This window comes from Callithrix jacchus, chromosome 2 (assembly GCF_049354715.1).
Source record: "Callithrix jacchus isolate 240 chromosome 2, calJac240_pri, whole genome shotgun sequence".
Classification (NCBI taxonomy): domain Eukaryota; kingdom Metazoa; phylum Chordata; class Mammalia; order Primates; family Cebidae; genus Callithrix; species Callithrix jacchus.
The window spans coordinates 100,670,031-100,694,484 of NC_133503.1; the positions used below are offsets into that span (position 1 = coordinate 100,670,031).

General features: G+C 35.5%; 1 protein-coding gene across 2 annotated transcripts in view; it reads left to right on the forward strand.

Annotated features, from left to right (window-relative positions):
• Positions 1-21,110, forward strand: part of PJA2 (praja ring finger ubiquitin ligase 2) — a 64,232-nt gene extending 43,122 nt beyond the window's left edge. For both annotated transcript variants that reach the window (XM_035291115.3, XM_002744665.6), the window contains 5 exons: positions 250-432; positions 7,223-7,334; positions 13,841-13,955; positions 14,380-14,501; positions 18,466-21,110. In XM_035291115.3, the coding sequence (XP_035147006.1) occupies positions 250-432; positions 7,223-7,334; positions 13,841-13,955; positions 14,380-14,501; positions 18,466-18,591 (658 nt within the window). In that variant the 3' untranslated portion in view covers positions 18,592-21,110. The remainder of the gene's footprint in view (positions 1-249; positions 433-7,222; positions 7,335-13,840; positions 13,956-14,379; positions 14,502-18,465) is intronic.
• The last annotated feature ends 3,344 nt before the right edge of the window (positions 21,111-24,454 follow it).

The following is a 24,454-nucleotide window of genomic DNA, read 5'->3' on the forward strand; positions in this document are numbered from 1 at the left end:
TAGATAATTTGTAAATCCAATAAATATGTTTCTAGGTAATTAGGAACCATTTCTGTATACATATGACTCTACAACTGATTTCTTTCTTTTTTATATAATTCTGCAGTTAAGAAAGAGTTTTTTAGAATCATAAAAGTACCAAGAGCTTAGAACTCAATAGAGTCTACTTGCATGGAATAGAATTAAACACAGTGTTATGGTATGTTTAAAAACAATATTTTTTTTCTTCTTTTAAAATGTTTGTACTAGGGAACAGACATCCTTGGAGGAGGGAGAAATTCCTTGGTTACAGTACAATGAAGTCAATGAAAGCAGCAGTGATGAAGGAAATGAACCTGCCAATGAATTTGCACAGCCAGCTTTCATGTTGGATGGTAACAATAACCTGGAGGATGACTCCAGTGTGAGTGAAGACTTAGATGTGGATTGGAGGTATGTAGCACAATGTTATCAGCATGCTTAATTAGCTTCCTTAAGTAGAATGAGTTCACGATTCTAAATTATGAAAATTAAATCTCTGCTAGCTAAGAAATATTCTAATTTTCCCATCTGTTAGTCCTCTTCTTTAAAACTCATTTCAAATGTTACTTCCTACTTGGACCCTTTCCTGCTTCCTCCAGTCAGTGAACTCTTAACTTTGACTGTTAGCTCTCTTGAAGCTCACCTTCTATCCTAGTTATTTATATACTTTTTTTGAATTTTGGATTTCTGACTTTTAAATTTTTCCTTTATATGTCCTGTAGCACTTAGCATAATTCTTTAAAAAAAAACAGCTTCTTGATGAATACTACTTGAATTTTAAAACCTGTGGTTGAATCAGAAAATCATAAGACCAGTTTTCCTGCCCTGTTCTTCCTTTTCCTTCTGTGTGTAAAATATGGACAATAAAATTTTACTTTCCTAGAGATGTTGAAAGCATTTAATTTACTTTATGCGTGACAAAGAATAGTGAGCTTCAAATGAAAGTAACATATAAGTGAAGTGTATTGTAGAATTGTTACTTATGATATAATGCTCTGAATTTAACTGTTTTGGTTTATAGTATCTTTAAAGTATATAGTAGTACAATGAAAGCAGGTAACTATTGAGATGTAGAAAGGATGTCCTAACTGATCCCTTTTGTTACTTTTTCTGGGGCAAAAAAGTTATCTTGGTAGACTTTCCCTAGTTTCTTTCTCTGTACGAATTTGTCTTGTTTTTCCAGTTAAAATTCCATTTCAGAAAATTCAGAAAAATCAATAAGAAAAAACTCACTTATGTTCCTTGATATCTCTTCAGGTTTCCAGAACATGTGTTTTTTGTTTGTTGGTTGGTTAGGTTTTTTTTGTTGTTGTTGTTCTGAGCCGGAGTCTTGCTCTGTTGCCCAGACTGGAGTACAGTGGTGTGGTCTCAGCTCACTGCAGCTGCCGTCCCAGGTTCAAGCCATTTTCCTGCCTCAGCCTCCAGGTGCCTGCCACAATGCCTGGCTAATTTTTTTCTATTTTTAGTAGAGACGGATTTCACCAGATTGGCCAAGCTGGTCTCGAACTCTTGACCTTGTGATCCACCCACCTCGGCCTCCCAAAGTGCTGGGATTACAGGTGTGAGCCATTGTGCCTGGCCTAGAACACATGTTTTAAGGCCTCCTTTGTGTCTTTAGTTTCTCTTTCTGTGTGTGCTAGCTACTTCTCCAAATTGTTCCAGATGGGAAACTGAACATCATCTTGAGATCTTTCTTGCCCTTTCCTGTTCTTACTCCCTAAAGGGGGAAAATGTGTGGAAAACAGACTTTATCACCATTTTGTGGAAGTAGAAATGGGATTTCATTACAGCTATGCAATTTGTGATTCTACCTTAAACATTCCCAGACTCTAAACACATTTTCTGGCTTTCCATACATTATGGGGAATAAGTGGATTTACCTAGTCCCAGTATTGCTGATCTTGATGCTTCTCTCATTTCCTCACTCTCTTATGTCTCCCCATTTCCTTCCTATTGAACTCCTTATTAATTTGGAAGTCTTCTCTCTCCATTATGCAAACTAATTCCTCAAAGTGTTCAGCAGATGAAAGAATCATCTGTTTAGCTTCATTGCCTATGCATGTTGGGAGGCAATTATGGTTTCATGTGAAGGAATTTTTTCTGTTGTACATTTTCAAGACTCTAAAAATATTTTTTTACAGCTCCATTATGAAGATGATCCTTCCTATAGGGGCACTAAGATTTAACAGATTATTGACTCATTGAAATAGTGCAGTGAACTTTTTCTTTCCCATCCTCCATAAAACTTGTTCTGTATTTCTGGTTATTCCTTTAGGACAAATACTTGAAGGTGATATTACTGAGATATGTGGTATTTTTCAAGGTATGGATACACATTTACAAATAACTTGCAAAAAGCAGGTTGTTCCACCTAAATATTTGAAGGAATAATGGAAATCTTTACTGAATATAATTTGTTTGTGTGGCTTTTTTTGTTCGTTTGTTTGTTTTGAGACACTGGAGTCTTGTTCTGTTGCCCAGGCTGGAGTGCAGTGGTGTAGTCTCAGCTCACTGCAACCTCCGCCTCCCAGGTTCAAGTAATTCTCCTGCCTCAGCCTCCTGAGTAGTTGGGATTACAGGTCCTGCCACCCCGCCTGGCTAGTTTTTGTATTTTCAGTACAGAAGGGGTTTCACTCTGTTGGCCAGGCTGGTCTCGAACTCTTGACCTCAAGTGATCTGCCCACCTTGGCCTCCCAAAGATTACAGATGTGAGCCACCATGCCTGGCCTCTGAATATAATTTGAACTTAAATTTGAGAAACTATTACTTTAGGTTCTAATTCATTGATGAGCTTTGTAGGTATGGCTGTTATGTTAAGGTTTTAGAAATCTTACTAGTGGCCCCAAAATGTGCAGAGCTTCAAAGTACTTTTTTTTTTAATTATAGAAAACATTTTAGCATTAATTTTAAGACACAAATTTTGAAGGTTGTTCTATGTCAACACCTCGGTATTTGCTTATGTGGTACTATACTAATTTATGTGGCAGTGTCTAAAAGTTGACAAGGTGAAAATGTAGTTTCACTTCTGTATTAAAATAGCACGCTACCTTGACAGCTAAAAGGAAAGCCATGGCAAAGAGCAGCAGTTCTTGCCTCTAAAATCATACTTTAACACTTCTTTTTGTTTTGCCACTGCTTAAGCAAAAAAGTGAAGCCTTTAGTTTCCTTAATTTAGTTTAAAGGAAAATGGAAGAAGTCCTCTATGAAGTTTCTTTGTTTACTTGTTTGTATTGAAGTTGCATTAGTGTTCAGAATACTCGAGTATCTGATAGCTCGATGTGGTAGGAAGTAACACAGAGAAATCATGGTTTTAGATACAGACAAATCCCAACTGTACTGTTTATTTATTCTTTGATAACTCCTTAACTTCTCTGTCTTCCTGTAAGAAATTAGAGTTCTTACTACTAACCTAATAAGATGTGAGAAGTTAATTCTGTGTTGATATAACTGTGCCATAATAGAATTTTTAAATAGTTTTGATAGAATTCTAGAGTTTCAGAAAAGTGGCGAAAAATAGTACAAGAATCCACATATATTCCTCACTAAGATTTCCTACATGCTAACATTTTAAAACTGTGTTTGTGTTACCATTCTCTCTTTCCTTTCTCTATACTTATAGTAAGGTCTATTTCTGACCCACTTATGAGTAAGTTGCAGGCATGATGTCCCTTTACCTGTAAATATTCTAGAATGAATTTCCTATATCCAAGACCATTTTCTTATATAACACAGTAAAATTGTCAAAGTCAGCAAATTAATGCAAATACAATATTATCTAATCTACAGACCTTACTTGGATGTTCATAGTTGTTCCACCAGTGCTATTAGATCTGTTCTAATCTTTGTATTAGATCTTTCATTGTATTTAGGTAGCAAGTTTCTTTAGTCTCTTTTAATGCAGACATTTCCTCAGTCTTTGTTTTTCATAACCCTGAAATTTTTTTAAAGTACAGGTCATTTATTTTTTAGAATGTCCCTTAGGATGTATTTGTCTGTCAATTTGAGTTGTGAATTTTTAGCAGAAACATCCAGAAGTGATGTTCTATCTTTTGCAGTACGTATCAGAAAACACATGGTATCAAATCAACCCATTACTGGTGATATAAAATCTGATTTGATTGTAGTGTTACCTTTCAGATTTTTTTACATTTGTCATTTGTCCTTTTATACATCTGAGCCTTGAACAACACAGGGTTTAGGGGTGCTGATCCCTGTGCAATAGGAAATCCAAGCATAACTTTTGACTCTCCAGAAGCCTAACTACTGATAGCCTACTGTTGACCAGAAGCCTCACTGATAACATAAACAGTTGATTGACACATATTTTTGTATTTGATATGTATTATATACTATATTCTTATAATATAGCAAGCTAGAGAAAAGAAAATGCTGAAAAAAATCATAAAAGAGAAAATATGTTTACTCGTCATTAATTGGAAATAGATCATCATAAAGGTCTTCATCCTTGCTGTCTTCATGTTGAGTAGTAAGCTGAAGAGGAAGAGGAGGGATTGGTCTTGCTACCGCAGAGGTGGAAGAAAAACTAAGTTTAAGGGTACCCACTCACCCAGCTCAAGCCCCTGTTGTTCAAGGGTCCGTTGTAATCAATAGGCTTCTCATGTGAAGATACTTTGAGACTGTAAATAACCTGTTTCTTCTTAAACTGTCAAACTTCCATCCACTAGTTTTAGCATCTATTAGTCATTCTTGTCTGAAACAATTTTTGTTTTTTGTTTTTTTGAGATAGGGTGTCATTCTGTTGCCTAGACTGGAGTGCAGTGGCGCAATCTTGACACACTGCAACCTCTGCTTCCCAGGCTCAAGTGATTCTCCAGCTTCAGCCTCCTATGTAGCTGGGACTATAGGCATGAGCCAATGCCTGGCTAATTTTTGTATTTTTTGTAGATACAGGGTTTCGCCATGTTACCCAGGCTAGTCTTGAACTCCTTTGGAGCTCAAAGTGATCCGCCCATTTCGGCCTCCCAAAGTGCTAGGATTATAGCCACCACACCCGGCCTGAAACAGTTATTACCATGGTGACTGCCAAGTACATGATATTAGAATTTTTAACTGATTATTTGTAGTGGTCGAATCACAACTGGATGTTATGCTTTGAATATCTAGATTTGCTTAGCAAATAATTATTGGGAGATGTTTTCAGTCATTTGAAGGGTTTTTTTGTTTTGTTTTGTTTTGTTTTGTTTTGCAAACAGTAGGAAGACACAATTTATGTTGCTTCAGCAGGCAGAATTACAGCAACAGGGCAAAAGTTGCAAGTAGGAATACTTCAGTACTTGATATGATTTTAACTTCTAGTAGTGCTCTCCCACACTGGCACATACCACCTTAGAAAGCAGTGTATTTTCTGCCTGGAGGGAATGTTTCTTCTGTTTCTTGAATGTCTACTATGGTACCATCTCTGTGCCAGTCACCCTTGTACATCTACTCATTTAATTGGTTTTATAGATGAAGGAAGAGTCAGTTGCACAATTCAGCTAAATCCATGTCTTACTGATTTCAGGGCTCTTCCTCTTTGTACTATATTTTATGGCTAGATGAGGAAGTTTTAATATTTCAACGGTGGGATGGATTCAGTAATTCTTAATATCATTTCCAAAACCTGTGATTCTATGAGTATGTCTGTTGCTTTGTATCATGTGCTACTTGATTTCCAGATACTGCTAAACTATAACATACTATTTTCTTTAAGACTAGTCAAGTAAAGCAGTGGGAGTGGAGAAGCAACAAAGAAATCTATAACTGGTTGTGATCAATTAGTTGTAAACACCACTGCACTCAGACCAGCCTATAACATATTCTTTTTAAGAACCGTTTCTGTGTCTCTCAGCAGTAGATTTGTAATTTTAATTATGGCACATGGGTTGACATCAAAATTATTTTTGAGCTAGGTTGTTTAACTGTGGATGTTTAGGACTTTGATATTCAAATTCTGATAAGATATGGAAGTCAGCAAGTTTGCCTTTAGACAAAATAAGCTCGGTTTTGGATCTCTTGGACTTAAGAGGTGGTAGGAGTACATTACTCAAAGTGCCCCTCAGACAACTAGAAATGTAGGTCAAGAGCTTCAGGGAGAGTTTAGGAATTAGGTAGAGATTTAGGAATTACCTGCAGAGAGGATAATTGAAGAAAATGGGTTTGAATATATAAATAATTTCCAAGGGAGCAAGATTAGAGAGGATAGGACCAAGGACATACTTTCAGTTTTCAAATTTTGAAATACTTAGTATTTCCAAGACTAGAGGAAGAGGAGGAATGTCGATATGTCTAGGGATGGAGGAAGGAGAGTAAGACCAAAGTGAGACAGGTTTTTCTTCTAGGAGCTTAACAGTTTTTTAGAAAAAATTATAATAAAAATGAACAGTTGGGAGCTAGATACTTTTCAAGCTGTATCATAATGGAGGTGGCCTAATCTTAGAAGAGGAAGAGAGAGATTAATGAGAAAGGCTTGAAATAACAAAATATTTTAAAATACAGAGTTATTAAGCAATACAAAATGATAGAAGAAAAAAGAGGCTATGAGAAATGATAGAATTAAAATAATTGTAGTTATTTCCTTTATCAAAGTCTCACCTACATGGAGATTGGAAACTGAAAAACAGAAGAAGAAATATGTGGGAAATAATAGGGTGGGAAAAAGTACCGTATCCCTCAGCTGAAATGTTTGGTACCAGAAGTGTTTGGGATTTGGGATTTTTTTCCTGGATTTTGGAATATTTGCATATACTTTTAGTTGAGGATTCCAAATTTGAAAATTCAGAATCAGTGGTTCAAAATCTGAAACTTTTTGAGTGCCAGTATGACATACAAAGAAAATACTCATTGGCACATTTTGGATTTCAGATTTTCAGATTTGAGATGTGCAATCTATACCTTTAAGCAGTCTCTAGAGTTAGAGCTAGAAACACAAAAGAGAATTCTTCTACAAACTTTGTGCATTGAGTGTGGCGGCATATTGGATGAGGTAGTGGTATCTTAACTACTCATCTTTAGCATCTCACTTTTCTGTTGGGTTCCTCCTGCCCCAAACCCTATAAGTTGACACTAAAATATTTTAAGGTTTTATGTTCACAGCATGCTTATTGGCTTGCCAGTATGCTAATATAATTATGTCCTCAGCATAAGATTTCCTGAATTATAGTTGTGAGTTTTGTTTTTCTGTTCTTTTTTTTTTTTTCTCCAGCCTATTTGATGGCTTTGCAGATGGACTAGGAGTTGCCGAAGCTATTTCATATGTGGATCCTCAGTTCCTTACCTACATGGCACTAGAAGAACGCTTAGCCCAGGCTATGGAGGTAATGTTCGCAACTCTGATGTCCATATATAAATCTATGGGATACAAAATGATAACAGTTAAAGGTTTAAAGGGTTTTTAGACTGCTCTTAAGAAAAGGTGAATCTTTTTCCTATGAGTTTAGTAACAGTTATTGAATAATGATTGTCACCAGTTTGTGTATACAAATTATGCTTGATATCCTACTAGTTTGCCTCAAATTGCAGTATTTCTTAGTTTTCATTACAGAATAGAAAACATCTTGCTTAGATTTAGAAAATGTATTTTTTTTCTATTGAATTATACAAGTATGAGAGTGAATGTCTTATATACACATGCACAGGTGTATTTGTGAAATGCAGTTGAAGCTAGGGATATATTACAAATCTTACTCTTTTTTTCTTATGGCTTCTAAATACTATCCAGCTGCCAAATACAGTTAGGAAATTTGGCCCCCTTTATCTTCACAGACATATACACACTTAAATGAGGCGTACTTGCTGCCTACATTTCTCTTGTTTTCTTTTTGTTATTTAACTAAAAGAGAAAAACTTGTTCTTAAATGTATATGTCTAAGTTCAAAGCCCAAGTATTTTAACGTTTGGGAACTACCACTATACCAGTGGATTTCATTAAAAGAAGTCTTTCTTTAAATCACTATTTCCAAAGTGATTTTCAAAATATAGGTACAGAAATAACTCGTGAATGAGCCACAGGTGAGAGTACAAAAATTTTGATAAGAACTTTTAGGAGCACTGTAGTATATTTTGTCTTTAAATTTTTAGAAAGTCCAGTTTATGTATTTATTTATTTTCGAGACATGATCTTGCTCTGTCACTCAGGCTGGAGTGCAGTGGTGTAGTCATAGCTTACTACAGCCCTGAACTTCTGGGCTCAAAGGATCAGCCCATTTTAGCCTCTCCCAAGTAGCAGGGACTATGGGTATTGGCTGTCACACCTGGTTTGGGTTTTTTATGGAGTATTTTGGTAGAGATAATACTCATTATGTTACCCAGGCTGGTCTCAAACTCCTGCCCTGAAGCAATCTTTGGTCTCCCTCTGGGATTAGAGACATGAGCCCAGCCAGAAAGTCTAGTTTAGATAGACAAATTAGATAGCGGGTACCTATCTAATATCTATATATTTAATAATGTATTTATATATCTAACATATTATGACTATATAATATATAGATTAGATCTATTATATCTCTATTAGATATATTTGTCTTTAAATTATCTCTAATATGTAACATATATGAGAGGTCTGTTAGCTATATAATAATATATAACATCTATCAATTTATATCTAATATCTGTAGATACTAGATAGCTATTTATCTGCTCACACATGTATGCATGCACATACATGTTCACATACATTTATGCTAGCTCTGCTTTGTCGTTACCTTTTTTAACGTATGTCATTTTCCATGGAGATTGCTTTCAATCATGCTTTACGGTGAATGTTTTTCTCAAAGTAACCGTAGCAGAAATACTCTGTACTAGGAAAAAAGTCAGAAAGAACATCATGAGACATGATACACTTAGGTTTTTCCCAGATTGTTTAACCTGCCTTGGAAAATTCTGACACATAAGAAATAGTGGTATAGTATGGAAACTTGTATCAAAACTATAATATATAAAGATTAAGAATTACTCATATCTTTTAGCTAAATAGCCCTTTGAGTGATCTGTTCTAGGGTCTGATTTCACAATTCTTAGTCTTTCATTTTATGCTGGTGGTTTGTGATTTCCTACAATATCGAGATAACTTTAAAAAGAAGTGTTTAGAATAAAATGTTTTATTATTTATTATTAATGGGGAATGTGACATTTGGCATCTTGAAAGAAGAGCCTGAGAGATTGGTCTTGAGAGGTCATACTAGTTAAAGGCATTAGCAGTGAACTAAGACAAGAGGCAAGCAAGAGCTTACAGTCTCAAACATTGCTGGCTTCTACTAATAGTGAACCAGTGGCATTATTCCTACCAGCCTGTACTTCTGCCTCTGTTTAATGGGCTTTAAGCATCTCCCTTCTCTAAAGCTTATCAGCTTCTTCACATTTTAATGCTCTGATTTAATTTATTCGAATTTGATTGAGATGTTTCACTCCTAGAAAATCAGTACAGTTATGTCACTCTCCAGAAGTCTATTGTCTATATTCAGTATGGATTTGTTTAATCATTTTTTTTAAATGAAACACAAATAATATATGATTATTTCTTTTATATTTAACACTAACATTCTTAAATGAAACAAAAACAAAACAAACTGCTTGCTTTTGTTTGTTTCTCAAGCAACCCTGTACCTTTTTGGAAGGTAAACCTTTTCATTCTGTTGTTTTTCCAATACTAGATTGAGCTTTCTTTTCAGGTAGTGGCTTTTGGTGAAAATATTGGCAGTGTGTATTTGTCTCCTTATGTCTGTGTCTCTAATTTGAGTGACGAGAGGGTAAAACATCAAACATTTTTAACTTTTTGAAATGATATTAAAGTTTCTACTTTTCAGAATGGATTTTGAAAAAATATCCCCTTGCACATTTATGTTGACACCTAAAAATTTTCAGCATAAATCTAGGTAGCATTATTTACTTTGCTAGAAAAATGTTTAAAATTTCTAATGTAAAAAGTGGTTAAATAGAGTTACAATTAAGGAAATTCATCTAATGAGATGGAGGAATTTTTTTTTCTCCCCACCCTTCTCAGGAGTTTTTCTTTCTCAATTATGAGTGATTTTTATTACTGGAATGAAACACATTTCAGCATAACTTTTACTTCTGATTTCCATCTTAATGAATGTAAGGTTGAAAAACCATGTTCACCTAAATAAATTAACAGGAATAGAAGGAGTAACGGCATTGTCACTAAATTCTTTTGAGATATTTGCCCAAAATCACATCAACTTAACAAGCTGTTTAGATGTTCCTTAGATTCCTTCAGTTGTTTTTTTTAAAAAAGCAAAGGATTGGAAACCACTCAAAAAGATTTGTTATTTAGTCATTAGAGTTCAGTTCTACCCCAGTACTTCACATTGTCCCTCTGAATGGATAAGAAGTATGCTTTTTTTGATAAAGTGGAAGAAAGGCAAGTATGAACAGAATGTTAGAACAGAGAACCAGCTTGATATACTGCAGGTGCATTCTTATGTGGATCAGTTTGAAGAAAGATTACCTATGAAACCTTACTGAAACTGATTATCCTAAGACTGTCCATACCCATGGCGGGGGTGGGGGAGCTGTTGTAAAGTCTTTACATACTCACAATAACACTTGTATACACCCAGGTGTAGGCACTAGGAAGGCAGTGAGGTGGAGGTTAAGAAGCTTTTGTGTTAAAGAGTTAGGCTGCATGACCTGGGACCATTCGTTTAACCTCTCTAAGCTTTAGCTGCCTCATTTAAAATAGGAATAATAAAATCTACTTCATGGGTTATTGTGAGATTGTGTTAAAGCCTTTAACAAAATACCTTGGTTGTATTGGGAAGCTCTCAGTAAATGGTGTATTCATATAGGTTTATTCAAATCAACAGGGAACTAACTGGTGTAATCAGTCAACAAATCTGGATTCAGGGTGGTCATTCTGAATCAGTATTGCTATCTTCATTCTTTAAAACCTGAATTGTATTTTATTTTTTAGAACAAAATATTGTGCTGATAAAGGATTATGCAACTTTAACCCTACATGTATTCCAGATTGAATGATTTCAGTTATTTAGTTGTCTTTCTGACTCTTGGACTAACTTTTGTAAATACACTGTACTGCTTAAAGGTGTAGATAGTTTTTATTATTATTATCATAGATTTTCATAGCAGTTGCTATAAAATGGTCTCTTTTGCTTGTGTTGCTTATAAGTGATCCTGAATCATCTTAAATATATGACAGTACCAAGGTAATAAATTATTTTTACATATATGAAATTCAGGTGTTATTAGCACTGCAAATGTGCAGTATCATTAGAAAGAGATAACCCATTGAGATAAACATATATCAAAGCATAATTAGCCTGGAGTAACCTCCAAAATTGGAAGTTACTATAAATAATATCCTGTATTCTGTTTATGTGTAGCACATCTGAGTTCTTGCAAGCAGGTTCTATCTTGAGTAGTACATGGGGAATTAGAGGAGATTCATAATTGTAGCTGTGTGAGAAGGAAAGGGACAGATAACAGGATCTTACCTCCCATTTCCTGTCTCCCAAAGGGAAAGTTCAGTTTAAAGAATTCTAAACTAGAACAAAGAAATAGAGTAACAAGGGATTGACTAGGAGGAAATAAAGATAATTCTAAAGAATATGGGAAAAGCACATATAAGGAGCAGCCACCATCTGTCAGGCAAAGCTAGGACACCAGGGAAGAGTCCCTAGTCCATCTCAGGGCTGAGGTCCAGACCTTGATGGAAATGGCATAGGTGGCTTGCTATATGACAGAGAAGTCACTATGGGAGGTGGTGGTGGCAGTTGCTGAAAGTGAGCTCTCTTAGGGTACTGAGGAAAGCTGTTCATAGGAAGGTGTCTAACTGGAATTGCTGTGCTGCAGAAGTATTTAACAGGGGTGTTGGGGGAGGCTGCTGGCTACTAAGTGCATTACAGGAACTGGCCGCTGGAGAAGCTGTGTGCACTGTAGGAATCTAGTGCTAGAGAAAGCCACAAACATCACACTAGTCCTGGTGTGCTCTCTGTCAAGCAAGCACACTGGGACAAAAGAAAAGCCCTTTCCTCCAGGAGTGTTCTTCAGCATCCTCTATGAACAAAGCTTAGCATCATGCCAGCTGTTAGGAGGGAAAGTATTAAAATGGTCCGGATTTTCACAGAGCTGACACAATAGTAAATTTGGATTTGTAGAGCAATAATTCCATAAATGGAACATTCCAGCCCTTTGACAACTTGGCTTCCATGTATACCTTTCAATGAACATTTAAATTTCCATCCATCAATACAATTGTATTTCCACCCAACAAAATACAGCTATTAGTTTCACTCATTACCCAGAATGAGCAGATGGCTAGTTCCATCACTAGCTATGCATTACTCCACAAATTCATAGTCACACTGAATATTATCTTATATAAAGACTAAATTGCAAATTTATCTTACAGCAACTGGCATATGAAATAGAAATAGGAAAGAGAAAAAGTAAATTGTTAACATATACAAATAAGCACATACATAAAAGAAGCAAATAAAAAATAATACGCAGAATTACTAATCCTTGTTTCTGTATTTGGTCATGAGGCTGTAAATGATAACTAACTACAACTTCCTTCTTCTATGACCCATTCATATTTTCCTTGCCCTCATCCAGAAGCTTACTCAGCTGGCTAGGATTCTTTACTTGGTAGAGTAACCCAGACATTGTTTATATCTTCCGTTGTTGTTGTTGTTGTTTGGCTGCTGCAGTTTTCTGGTAACTTTCCTGTTGGGCATGAAAGTAGTAAGAGATTCACACTCCAGGTGAGATTATCACAGGGTTCGTAAGCAGAGGAAGCCTTGTCTGTGGAGGGCAGACTATTTCCACTAGTAACAGGAGGCTCAGAGTGACTTGGGGACTCAAGATTATCAGTTTCCTCAGAGTTCAACCAGATGTCCTCATTCCAGGTTTCAGAATCTTATTCCTTAACCAATCAATGGTAAAACTTTTGAGAAATTTGATGAGACTGAGAAGTCAACTCATTTTAATTTAGCAATCCACATAATTACATTTTGTGTTTGATTTTTAGGAGCAAGAGCTTCTTTTAGGGCTGGTCATGGATGCTTTCTGGCTCTCAAACCCTGTTGTATGAGACCTGAGTTTGTAATTTTTTCTGTAAGTGCACAAGGGCACTCCTAATAATTCTTCTCACATCACAGTTTTTATAGTTAAATCACTATTGCCATAAGGTCAAGTATAGCAGTTGTCTGGGCCCCCAAGACACATGCTTCAGTTGGCCCTTCATCCCTCTCAACCACAGTGATACCTTGATAAATTATGATGCTACTACAGACTATGGATTAATAGCATCCCAATCTCATTGGCAAAGAGCTCAGCACTGAGCTCCTCACAGGCCCAAACAAACCAATCCCAAAATCCTTTTCTTGCTGTTCTATGTCCTGGGACCACTCCTTAGCCTCCCAAAGTGCTGAGATTACAGGTGTGAGCCACTGCATCCAGCTTCAGTATTTGTATTTTTAGCAGAGACAGGGTTTTACTATATTTGCCAGGCTGGTCTCAAACGCCTAACCTCAAGTGATCCACCTGCGTCAGCCTCCCAAAGTGCTAGGATCACAGGCATGAGCCACCATGCTTGGCCCGGACAAGGTAGATTTTTATTTCACTTGTAGAAAGTTGAACTCTGTGTGTACGTTTACTGTTTTATTTTCATGGCGATGGTGGTGGCTCCTTCTGAAGAGGCAAAAGGAGCAAAGGACTAAGGCAAAAGAAACTAACAAGAAGAGAATAATGGTGGTATAATTTTGGAGATACCCTAAAAAATAGTTTTCTGTTACTATTTTAAAGTATTTCCTAACAAAGAAATGTACCTTTTGTTTTTCAGACTGCCCTGGCACATTTAGAGTCTCTTGCAGTGGATGTTGAGGTGGCCAATCCACCAGCCAGTAAGGAAAGCATTGATGGTCTTCCAGAGACCCTTGTTCTTGAAGATCACACTGGTAAGGGCAAAGCTGATCTCAAATGTTCAAAGAGCATGTTGCACATTTAAGTATATTATTTACCTAGATGATGAAATACTTGCTTATTAGAATGTATACCTAGATGATGAAATACTTGCTTATTAGAAACTTTGACTAGATTTTTTTAACAGAAGCCAGATGCTCACAAACTTTCACCTCATATAAGAATATTTTTAATTTTCAAATGATAGGCTGAGACAAATCTTCTGTCAGCTTTTTTACAAAAGCAATATTTATTAGATTCCAAATTGTCAAGTATTAGACAGAAATGCTTGCCAGTTAACTGATCAAAGACCGTCTCTTTTGTCTTTCAGAGATATCATCTATAAGTATAATATGTTGCTTTTAGGTTTTATTAAAATTGAACTATGTGTGAGTGATCTAAATTATTTGTCATTTTCAGCTATTGGTCAGGAGCAGTGCTGTCCAATCTGTTGCAGTGAGTATATTAAGGATGATATAGCAACAGAGTTGCCCTGTCACCATTTCTTTCACAAACCTTGTGTCTCAATTTGGTTACAAAAGGTGAGTGATAGGATAATTCATTTAAAAATTTAAAAACTTTTAATAGTGTCTTCTGCAAGTGAGTAGTAGTAGCGTCTTTTAAACCTGTTTTATTTAGCTACAAATTTGTAGTACTTTTTAATTCATTGTTAAAAACTGATTGCCTTTAATGATTACAGATTAGGGATAATATGGAAGTATTTTATTACCATTGTCTAAAAAACAACACAGGCAACAATAACATGTTTTTAATCATAACCCTGAAATTTGGTGTTTTCAAAAGTATCACAAGCACAGAAGCCTTTGGCACTACTCAAAGTACTATAACAATATACAGCTATTCTTCTAATATGGGTTGGTGTTTCTGAAATGTGTATGAGAGATATTTAATAACCTACCATCTAGCTCTCATTCCAGTTTTTATATATTGTCTTTAAATATTTAACCAATAAATCTTAAGCATATTTGAATTATTTAAACGAAGGAAGTGTTTTACTTAAGTCTTTTTTGTGAATTCTGTTTTCGCATAAAGGATATTTACCATCCAGCTCACTAGGAATACCCAAATCACTTTCCTAGGTTATCCACTGAGAAATACAACTCCTTTTCTTCCCTATAACCCGTGCTTTTTTTTCCTCTACCCCTTTTCCCTTTCCTTTCCTTCCTTCCCATCTCTTTCCTTTTCCTGTCTTTGCTGTTCCTCTGTTTCTGTTTGCCGCTTTATTCTTCTCAAAACTCCACTTTTAAAATGTCTGAAATCCAATTTAGAAATGTTCACTGTTATTTTATAAAATATCTCTATATGAGATAATGTGCCTGAAAAGTAGTAAGTGCCCAGTAAATATTTTACAAATCATAGCAGATGAAAGCTGTTATTAGAAATTAGAGAGGTTTTTATTTTATTAATAACAAAATCACAAATATGAACTTAATTTATGATGCAAGTTACAAAGACCAGCCAGCTGTCTTCCGTGAAGAGCATGTGCTAACGTGCTATTTGAGGAGTATTGCCTGTGTAGATATCATATGTGTCTCAAGTCTCATGAGACTTCCTGATGTTCTAGATTGAGGTATAATCTTTGATTCTGAATTAGTTTTAAAATACTGCTTTCCTTCCAGAACATAATTTGGGAAATAATATTTTAGATGATTTTTCTTAACCTATTTATCTGGCATTTTGTTAATGCAGCCTAGATGGCTGTAATGTACAGTATACCAACCTTTAGGGTTTTTATAAGTGTTAAAGTAGATAATCCATGAAATTTAATATAATATTTGGCACATAGTAAACACATAGTGTAGGAAAAGTAGTGATAAACTTATTAGTAATTAAAGTTAGAATTCAGTAGAAAATGACTTCCAGTGTCTCTACACAATGGTGGTAGTAGTAGAAGTAGGTGTTATTAAAATTAGTGGGGAAGCAGAAAATGCAGAGCCACCAACTCTTAACAATTTTGAGCATGGCTGAATCTGTGAGGTCCATTCCCTCATTTCATTTCCACTCCCATACATTAGACCTTCAACCTTCGTTGTCTTAACTACTGTTGTTACCGACTTTATTTCCTTACTCCCTTTAGAGATACTTCCTTTTCCTGTCTTTTTTATTTATATAAATCGATGGGGTAAATGTGTAGCTTTGTTACATGCATAGGTTATGTAGTGGTCAAGTCAGGGCTTTTGGGGTATCGCATCACCCAGATAACATACATTATACTCATTAACTAATTTCTCATCACCTTCTCCCGCTTCTTTCAAATCTTCGTTGTCTATCATTCCACCATTAAAAACATTTTCTGAAATGCAGTTCTGATCATGTACTTCCCTTCTCATAAAAGAGAGAGACCTTCAGTCACCTGTGGAATTTTATCTTGACCTTCAAGGCCTTCTGTGATTTAGACTCCAAACTATTTCTTCAGATTCTGTATATTTGCTCATGTTTTTATACATTTGCTCCTGAAGTCTGGCATAATTTTTTCCTATACCATCTGTAAGATTAGATGATCTAGGCAAATGCAGTTTAAGTCCCACCCTTTCTGTCCTTAATAAATGCTGCCTTTAAACTCCCATGTTAGTTTCAGAGACTTAAGAAGCAGTGTTTTGTGTACTTGCTGTGTGTCAGTCACTGTTAGATGATTCCTCTGGATTCATGATTTCTCATTTAATCCTCACAGTACTCTAGGACTTATTGGTATCCTTATTCCTGTTTTCTAATTATTGTTGCTTGTCTAAATTTAAATAACTAGTATGTAGTTCACCAAGACCACCTCATCCATTTGACTCCAAAATGTTACTGTTGAGGCCCAGTCTGCATGGCGAGTACACAATGCATGTCTGCTGAAATGAATTTTTTTTTTGAGACAGAGTCTTGCTCTGTTGCCCAGGTTGGAATGCAGCCTCGGCTCACTGCGACCTCCACCTCCTGAGTTCAAGCAATTCTCCTACCTCAGCCCTCCAGGTAGCTGGGACTACAGGTGCACACCACCTCACCTGGCTAATTTTTTGTATTTTAATAGAGATAGTTGTGAACTCCTGAGCTCAGGCAGTCCATCTGCCTTGGCCTCCCAGAGTGCTGGGGGCAGGTGGTATTACAGGCATGAGCCACTGCACCCAGCCTGAAATCAATTCTTAAACAGTAAACATAATATATGTTTTACAGTCCTGAATTATACTTGAGACTTTGCTATAACCCAAGGTAACAGTCTCTTCATTTTCTCTCCTGTCAGGAAATAGCTTAGTGTGAAGCCTTTCCTGTTTTTTTTTTTTTTTCCTGGGAAGAACATTCCCAAGATACAGTTTTTTGTCTCCTTCAACAGCACGATCTCTTCAGCCCCCCTTTCAGCAGGGAGTTCTCTTTTTTTGGGAAAAAGACCAGATTTGCAAGGAGATAATCTGTCACCAGATGACATATCTCTATAATCGTCTATAGGTCCTAAAATGTTGTGCTCTTAGGTATAACTTCTTTCCCCTTCCCACCTTCCCTCCAAGGACTGTGGTTGATTGTTCTGTCATTTAGAAGGCACCTGATGCTCTCTTTTTGGAAAGAAATATGGCTTAGAAAGAAAGTCTGAAGTCCATCTGCTTTGATATATCTGTGCCACCTTAAAATAAGGCTTTAATTTGCCATATACCTACTTTAGTTCACACCAGATCATACTGTAGACCTTCTTAATTCACACCAGATCATAAATGATAAATCATAAATGACTTTGGTGTGAATTAAAGTAGGTCTGTGATTTCTGTAATAAATGCATAATAGACTAAATTATGATAATTCAATTCAGATTATTGTTGAGCTAAACTCTAACCTTCATGCGAACATGTGCCATGATTCTTTGCACACCCTCTGCCATTGCATCAGTGCTGAGTTTAGAGGCTCTTGATTAAAACTCACTCAATGAAAGATGAATGACATTAAAGATACGAATATGAATTAAAAATAGAAACTTTTCTCCATAAATTTAATTTCCATAAATTGAATCTGTAAAGTCTATTCCTATTCCCAATTCACTGACGAAAGGAGGGGAAATTTTAAACAGTCCTTTCCAAGTTGAGAAATTCCTAGATAAAAGCAAATAAAGTTACTTATAGCTGAGTCAGGATTAAAGGAGGGATACTCCAGTACCTTAATTTCACAGTACCACTTAGGAAAGCTGTTTCAACAAATTACAGTTTATGTTGCCAAACAGAGTCTTACTTGAGATGTATTGCTTTATTTTTCAATTATAAGTGGTTTTCTGCTATTAAAAAAAAAGATACGAACATGAATAAGAGACATTGTTTACCCTCAAAGAAATTAGAGTCTGATTGGGCACAGAGAAAGTACTATTAAAATTATGTCTTTCTGCATTGTGTAGGTTTGAAGTTTATTTGCTTTTTTTGTTAAGATACTTATAATTAGGATAGTGATACTGTTTTATTCTTTGTTAAGTTACTTGTGTGGCAGTTAAGATGATTCTGGTGGCTCTTAACATTTTTTTTCCTTCAGTCGGGAACATGCCCTGTGTGCCGCCGTCATTTCCCACCTGCAGTTATTGAAGCATCTGCAGCTGCTTCCTCCGAGCCTGATCCTGATGCCCCACCTTCAAATGACAGTACTGCAGAAGCACCCTAAACCTTAACAGTTGAAATGAGATCAGTCTATTGAAGTAAATCTGCAAATTCCTTCTAAATCTCATGTGCAAATAATTATATATAAATATATTTAAAAATGCTATATATAGTATATGCTGTAGTTTAGAAAGAGAATATTAACCTTTCTAAACTAAATTTAGGTTTGCAGAAAGTATTAAACATTTTCAAGCTGAATGTTGAGACAGTGCATCCACTTTCTTTAGTTGAATATGTTTGTATTAATTGTAAAGTCAAGCTTATCAGTTGACCCTCTCCAAAAAAAAAAAAATCATCCTGTGTGGCATACATTATTGGCTTTGTCTACAATACTGCCACTAAGTGATTATAATTAAACTCTCCTGTTTGCATCACATGTAAAGACTGTGTTCACAACATTAGTAAAATTTGGTTTCATTGGAAATAAATTCTAAAGTATGCTTTTTCACTAGTCCCTTTGGTTTTGCATAGCCTCTTAGTTCATAATGCTGAGAAAGTTTTCAGAAAGTCCATTTTTGACTTTTCACAATGTCAAATGAAGGCTAAAATTTTGGCCAGAACATCACAAAAGTTTTATATCTTAGATGTAACACCACCCCCAACCCCCCCACCCCACCCCCAAAATAAAGTTAGGTAGTAAAATCCTTAATGAAACCAGTGGATGTGCTTAATGTAAAGTTAGTAAAGCATACTAAGAATCTAGTGTGCTCAGTGCTTGGTACAATGAGCTGAATTAGATGGCCTTGTGAAACCCTTTCTAACCTCTTACCCAACCCGTTTCTTGGTTAAAATTATACTTGAAGGCCCAGAACACTCACGGAATGTTTGTTTAATGTTGGATATAGTTAAAGGTAATTTTGCATCTACAGTATTTTGGAAGGTCTGAAAACTTGCACGGGGTCATCTTTGTAATTATGTAACCCCAAACTAAGATGCACAGTGTCTCCTTTAGGTGATTACACACAGTAGACAAGTATGTGCAAACATGGACATAATAGTTCAGTTACAAATGTGATTTGATGTTAACACTAGAGAATGGTGACTGTTAGAATATCACATTTGAGCAAGTAAAATAGTAAAGCACATAGTGAATGTATGTCCATCTAATTGGTCCATTGATAATTTAGTTTGGGCACATAAAAGGAATATTTATATGGTTTCCCAAATGCAGAGTTATGTTTTATTTGTGTAATTCCTCTGAGTATTTATATCCCATCTCTTTTTTTCATTCTTAAAAATAAATGAATTTTCACTGTTGGCACATTTGAGGCTTAAATAAAAGGAACATAACACTTGCATTCTAATTTTTGCATATATTGTAAATGTGTCTGGTATTACAGCAAAATACTGTGTATCCTTTTATGGGTAAAACAAAAGTGAACATTGCATGCATGTAATGTGATGAATTTGTAATTTAGGAGTTCTTTGGGGCTTCTGTGATTTTGGAAATGCTTACATTCAGGCCTTAATGTTGCATTAGCTAGCATGTTTTCCCTCTGATGTATATAGTCACTGTTGTATAAACTAATCTTTGCTTGTTTTTTACTCTGTGATCTTTCCATGCCATATTTCATTAATAATCAGTTAGTGTCAAGGAGTCAGATCAGATTAAAATTAATTTCATGTGTATATTGTGGAAATTTGTGGCTAGTGTGATTTTTGTTTGTTTCCTTTTAAGTACTGTTGATCAGTTGTGACACTTACTGGTTAAACTTACGTTGCTAAAGATTTCTCTGTAATAAGCCACACATTATATTTAGGCTGTATTAAGGGACCTTGGTTTTCTTCAAGATAGCAGTTGTCCCAAAGAAAATATTTCTTCTTTTCCTGTTAAGATTTAGCTGTTATCTGCCAGTTGTTAAGAGGTTTTGGTTCCAAACTCAACCAGCAATGTTGAGAGCTGAACTTAAGATAGCTGTTGTACTTTTTGCTTTCCATCTGTTACTGTCCTTCATTCTTGGCTCCCTACTATCTATAAACAGCTGCTGTGAAGGAGAAAAATTGAATAAGAGTTGGCTTAAATTTTAAAAAGGAAAAAGAAAATTGAGCTTTTAGGATTTTCACGGTAACAAGAGCTGATATAAGCTAAGGCTGACAAGTTCAGATACCAGAATATTATTTGGACATATCTTGGATCTTTTTGAAAAAGTTAAGACTATATGAAGGTAAATTAGAAGTATGAATATTAATAAAATATCATTTATCTTATTTCTCTATGTTGTGACTTAACCTAATTTTATTTTTTTAACATTTTCTTATTTCTTATAATATGAATGCTGATATTTAAAGGTAGATCTATATGGTTTTCTTTTGTGTTTCTTAATTGTTTAACTCTTGAGATTATTTGTGATCTGGATTTATGTATTTGTTTAGATACATATGAATTGTTAAGATGAAATGCAAGTTTTTCAAAAGCCCAGGTCTAAATGTAATGGTTGGTTTATTGTTCTACAACCCCAGCCCATCATTTTCTGTGTAAATCATAAACAATAAACAAGATATACTCGGTGGTCATTTCTAATATTTAATTGTGTGATTGTATCACTTGTATAATGTAACCTCTGAAGGATTTAGAGTTAATGACATATAACACTAATGAGCATGTGATATTAAAGTTCTTGAACTGTGATCTAAGAAAGCCCTGGAAAGAGCCAGACAGAAGTAGTTGATGGACTTTTTTCTGCTGGAGGGTCTCTGAGTCCTTGCCCTCTCCTGCCTGTCATCCCTGATTTCCACACTGACTCAGGACTGCAGAAACCCTTAAAGGAAGGGAGCCCACCTTACGTCAGTGGTTTTCTCCAAATCAGGCATGGGAATATTATTAAATCTTTAATATTTTTATTAACTAATTTATTTTATTAAATTATTAAATTTAGCAAGATTCCTCATGGTTCCCAAACAGTTCAGAGAACTCACTCCTTTGAAAAGTGTCAATTGGATGCTGATAAATTAAGCCATTCAGTTAGACAAAGACTAGCCAGGCATGGTGGTGTGTCTATAATTCCAGCTATTTAGGAGGCTTGAGGCGGGAGGATTGCTTGAGCCCAGAAGTTTAAGAGCAGCCTGAGCAACATAGTGAGACTCTGTCTCAAAAAAATAAATTTAAATTTAAAAGGACAAAAACTAATCATTTTGTTTAGATGCTTAGAAAGTTTAGAATTCTCATTCTCATCTAATAGAATAAATATCTACTAGAAAAATAGTCTCAGAGCTAGAAACATCAGTGATATACCTCTACTGTCGATGCTTTTATTATTTCATCATTATTTTCATTCAGCCACTGCTGGATGGAGCCATTTGGCATCCTTGCATAGGATGAATTTCACTGTTGGAAGATTGTCACCAAATTTATTTTTAAATAGCACACATGTGAACTTAGGTAGAAAGTCCTTTTTCTTCTGTGTGGCCACCTCTTCATATTCTTCAGGCTTCATACGTCCTGAAATCTTACCTGATATCTATTCCAAACCAGCCAAGGGTTGGCTCTTTCACTTCTCTTAAAGTGTGCTGCCCAGAATTAAACATAGTCCTGTGGTCGAACTAGGGCAGGGTTCAGGGGCACTGCTGCCAACTTCAGAGTGATTCTCTTATGGCTGTTATGGTTGGTATATGTAATTATTATTATTACCACCATCATTATTAGCCAGGCTGTCATACTGTTGGTTGTCTCCTGAGCTTCACAGGTATTGCTGGTAAGCCTAGTCCACACCTAATCTTTACGTAAACAATCTCTTATTAACCTAATTGAAGGTAGCATTCATCCTTACTGAATTTAGTTTGTGAAGACTCTTGTGAATTCAGGTTTTTCCTCTTAGCTTTGCATCAGTTCCAGTTTGATAAAGCATGCCTTTGGTATTTAGTGGCTTTGTCTAAGTTGTTGATATATGCCGAATTGAACAGGATCCAACACAGACCCTCTTCAGAATGCCACTATACACAGCACTTCAGGTGAGTGATCCCTTAATTAGTACTTTGGATACAGTTGTTACAGTACTTACCAGTCATTTTATATGCCCCTGCTTCTTCATCTCTCCTAAAAAGGACACTAAAAATTTTGTCATTTGTGGCAGACAGAGGTACTATGCACTGTCTTTGGAAGTAGCCCAATGTGCTAGTATATTAAATAAAGAAAGGAATTCAGCTGGTAACGCCTCATTCTTAGTGAAACCATACTATCTCCTTTTCTAACTGCTTACATGCCATCTGTTTAATAATCTCCCTTAGAATTTAGCAAGTGATCAATGTCGCTCATTTTAATAATTTTTGGATTCCACCTTTTCCCATCAAAATTATGTCAAAAAATTGACAAAGTCACTTAATCACTCTGCTTCTGTTTTCTCTATCAAGTAATGAGTCCAAATTACAGGTTCAGTACTACCACTATCTGTGCATGAATAAGAGTTTGAAAAAAAACATGTTTTACATTGATGTGCAGAGTCATGGGGAAATATACTTGGTTTCCATCGTTGTTTATAGCACTACTTTTTGGAGATTGATGAAAGTTTCAGATTAAACTCCTAAAACATATTAATTACCTTTCAAGAGGTGAGAATTTGACAGCGAAACTTTATTAAGTCAAAGTAACATGTAATTTTCAAAATTTTACTAAAAGGCTGCAACTTAACACACTAATAAATATAGTTGGTGATTTATTGCATCTTATATTGTTAGTACATAGTCAGTATACAGTTTTTATAGTGAACATTGACAGAGAGGAGGTCTTTATCTTATCTTTTTAGAAAGATACTACTTGTTACTGTCGGTAAAAGAAATTCTGCCAGTCACTGTGATTTCCTTAGATTATAACATTTCTTCTTAATATTAATTTTTTCAATGCATTTTTGCATTATTATAGTTCCTATTTTATGAAGTACGAACTAAGTATTAGGCATAGTTTTAGGCTCTCTATTTTCATAATAAGTTTGCAGGGTTGATTTATTGTCTTAACTTTACAGATTTAAAAAAATAATAATAATTGAGCCCCAGACATGGTCAGAGAGCCCTGGTTCTTAAGCAAGATGCTGTGGGTTCTGTCCACTTCATGCTGCCTTCCTGGGTAGGAACAGCCTACCTGATTGGTTTTATCAGCATTATTATTTAAGTACATTGCTTGAGATGCGTCTGTTTTTTTTTTTTTTTAATCAGAAAACATTTGAATCTGTTAAGTTTGAGAAATGTTTTTTTCTTGTTATATTATTTTGCTAACATGTTAGATATTTGTGTACTGATGACCAAGATTCTAACGTGGCCCTGATTAGTGAAGTTTCATAGTCACCAGTAAGATCTAATGAGAACTTCCTACCTTTGCCTGGTAATTTGGGATTCTTAAACTGTTCTGCAGACTGTCTTTGGCCTGAAAGATACATAGCATCCTGTTGTTTCTTAGCCATTGAGAGCTAACTATGCAGACACCTGTCTACAAACAATTTGTGCTACCCTTTGCAGAGGCCTGATTTCGGGTCCTCAAGAAGGCATAGACATTTGCCCTCCACAATTGCAAATACTCCAAAGAGTATAGAACCTACCCCCAAAAGTTGTTTCATCCTTAGGACGGGATACTTGACAGGGCTTTCCTTTTGATTTCAGTTCTTAATAAATGCCATTTTAAGTTCTTTTTTAAAGAATTTTTTAAAAACTTGAGCTATTTAAATTATGCCCTAGTTCTATTAGTTTAGTCCCAATGCCTTGTGAAGAGAACCCAAGTGTTAGAAACAGTTGTTACAAGGGACTTCTCTACGTGCCATCATACCAACTTGGTTTTGTTCTCAACACATAATTCTTCCTCTTCACCTGGACCAAGGATCCCTCAACCTTGACATTGCAGTATTCTAGGTTTGTTGCCATTCTAGAATATTAGACTTTTTATT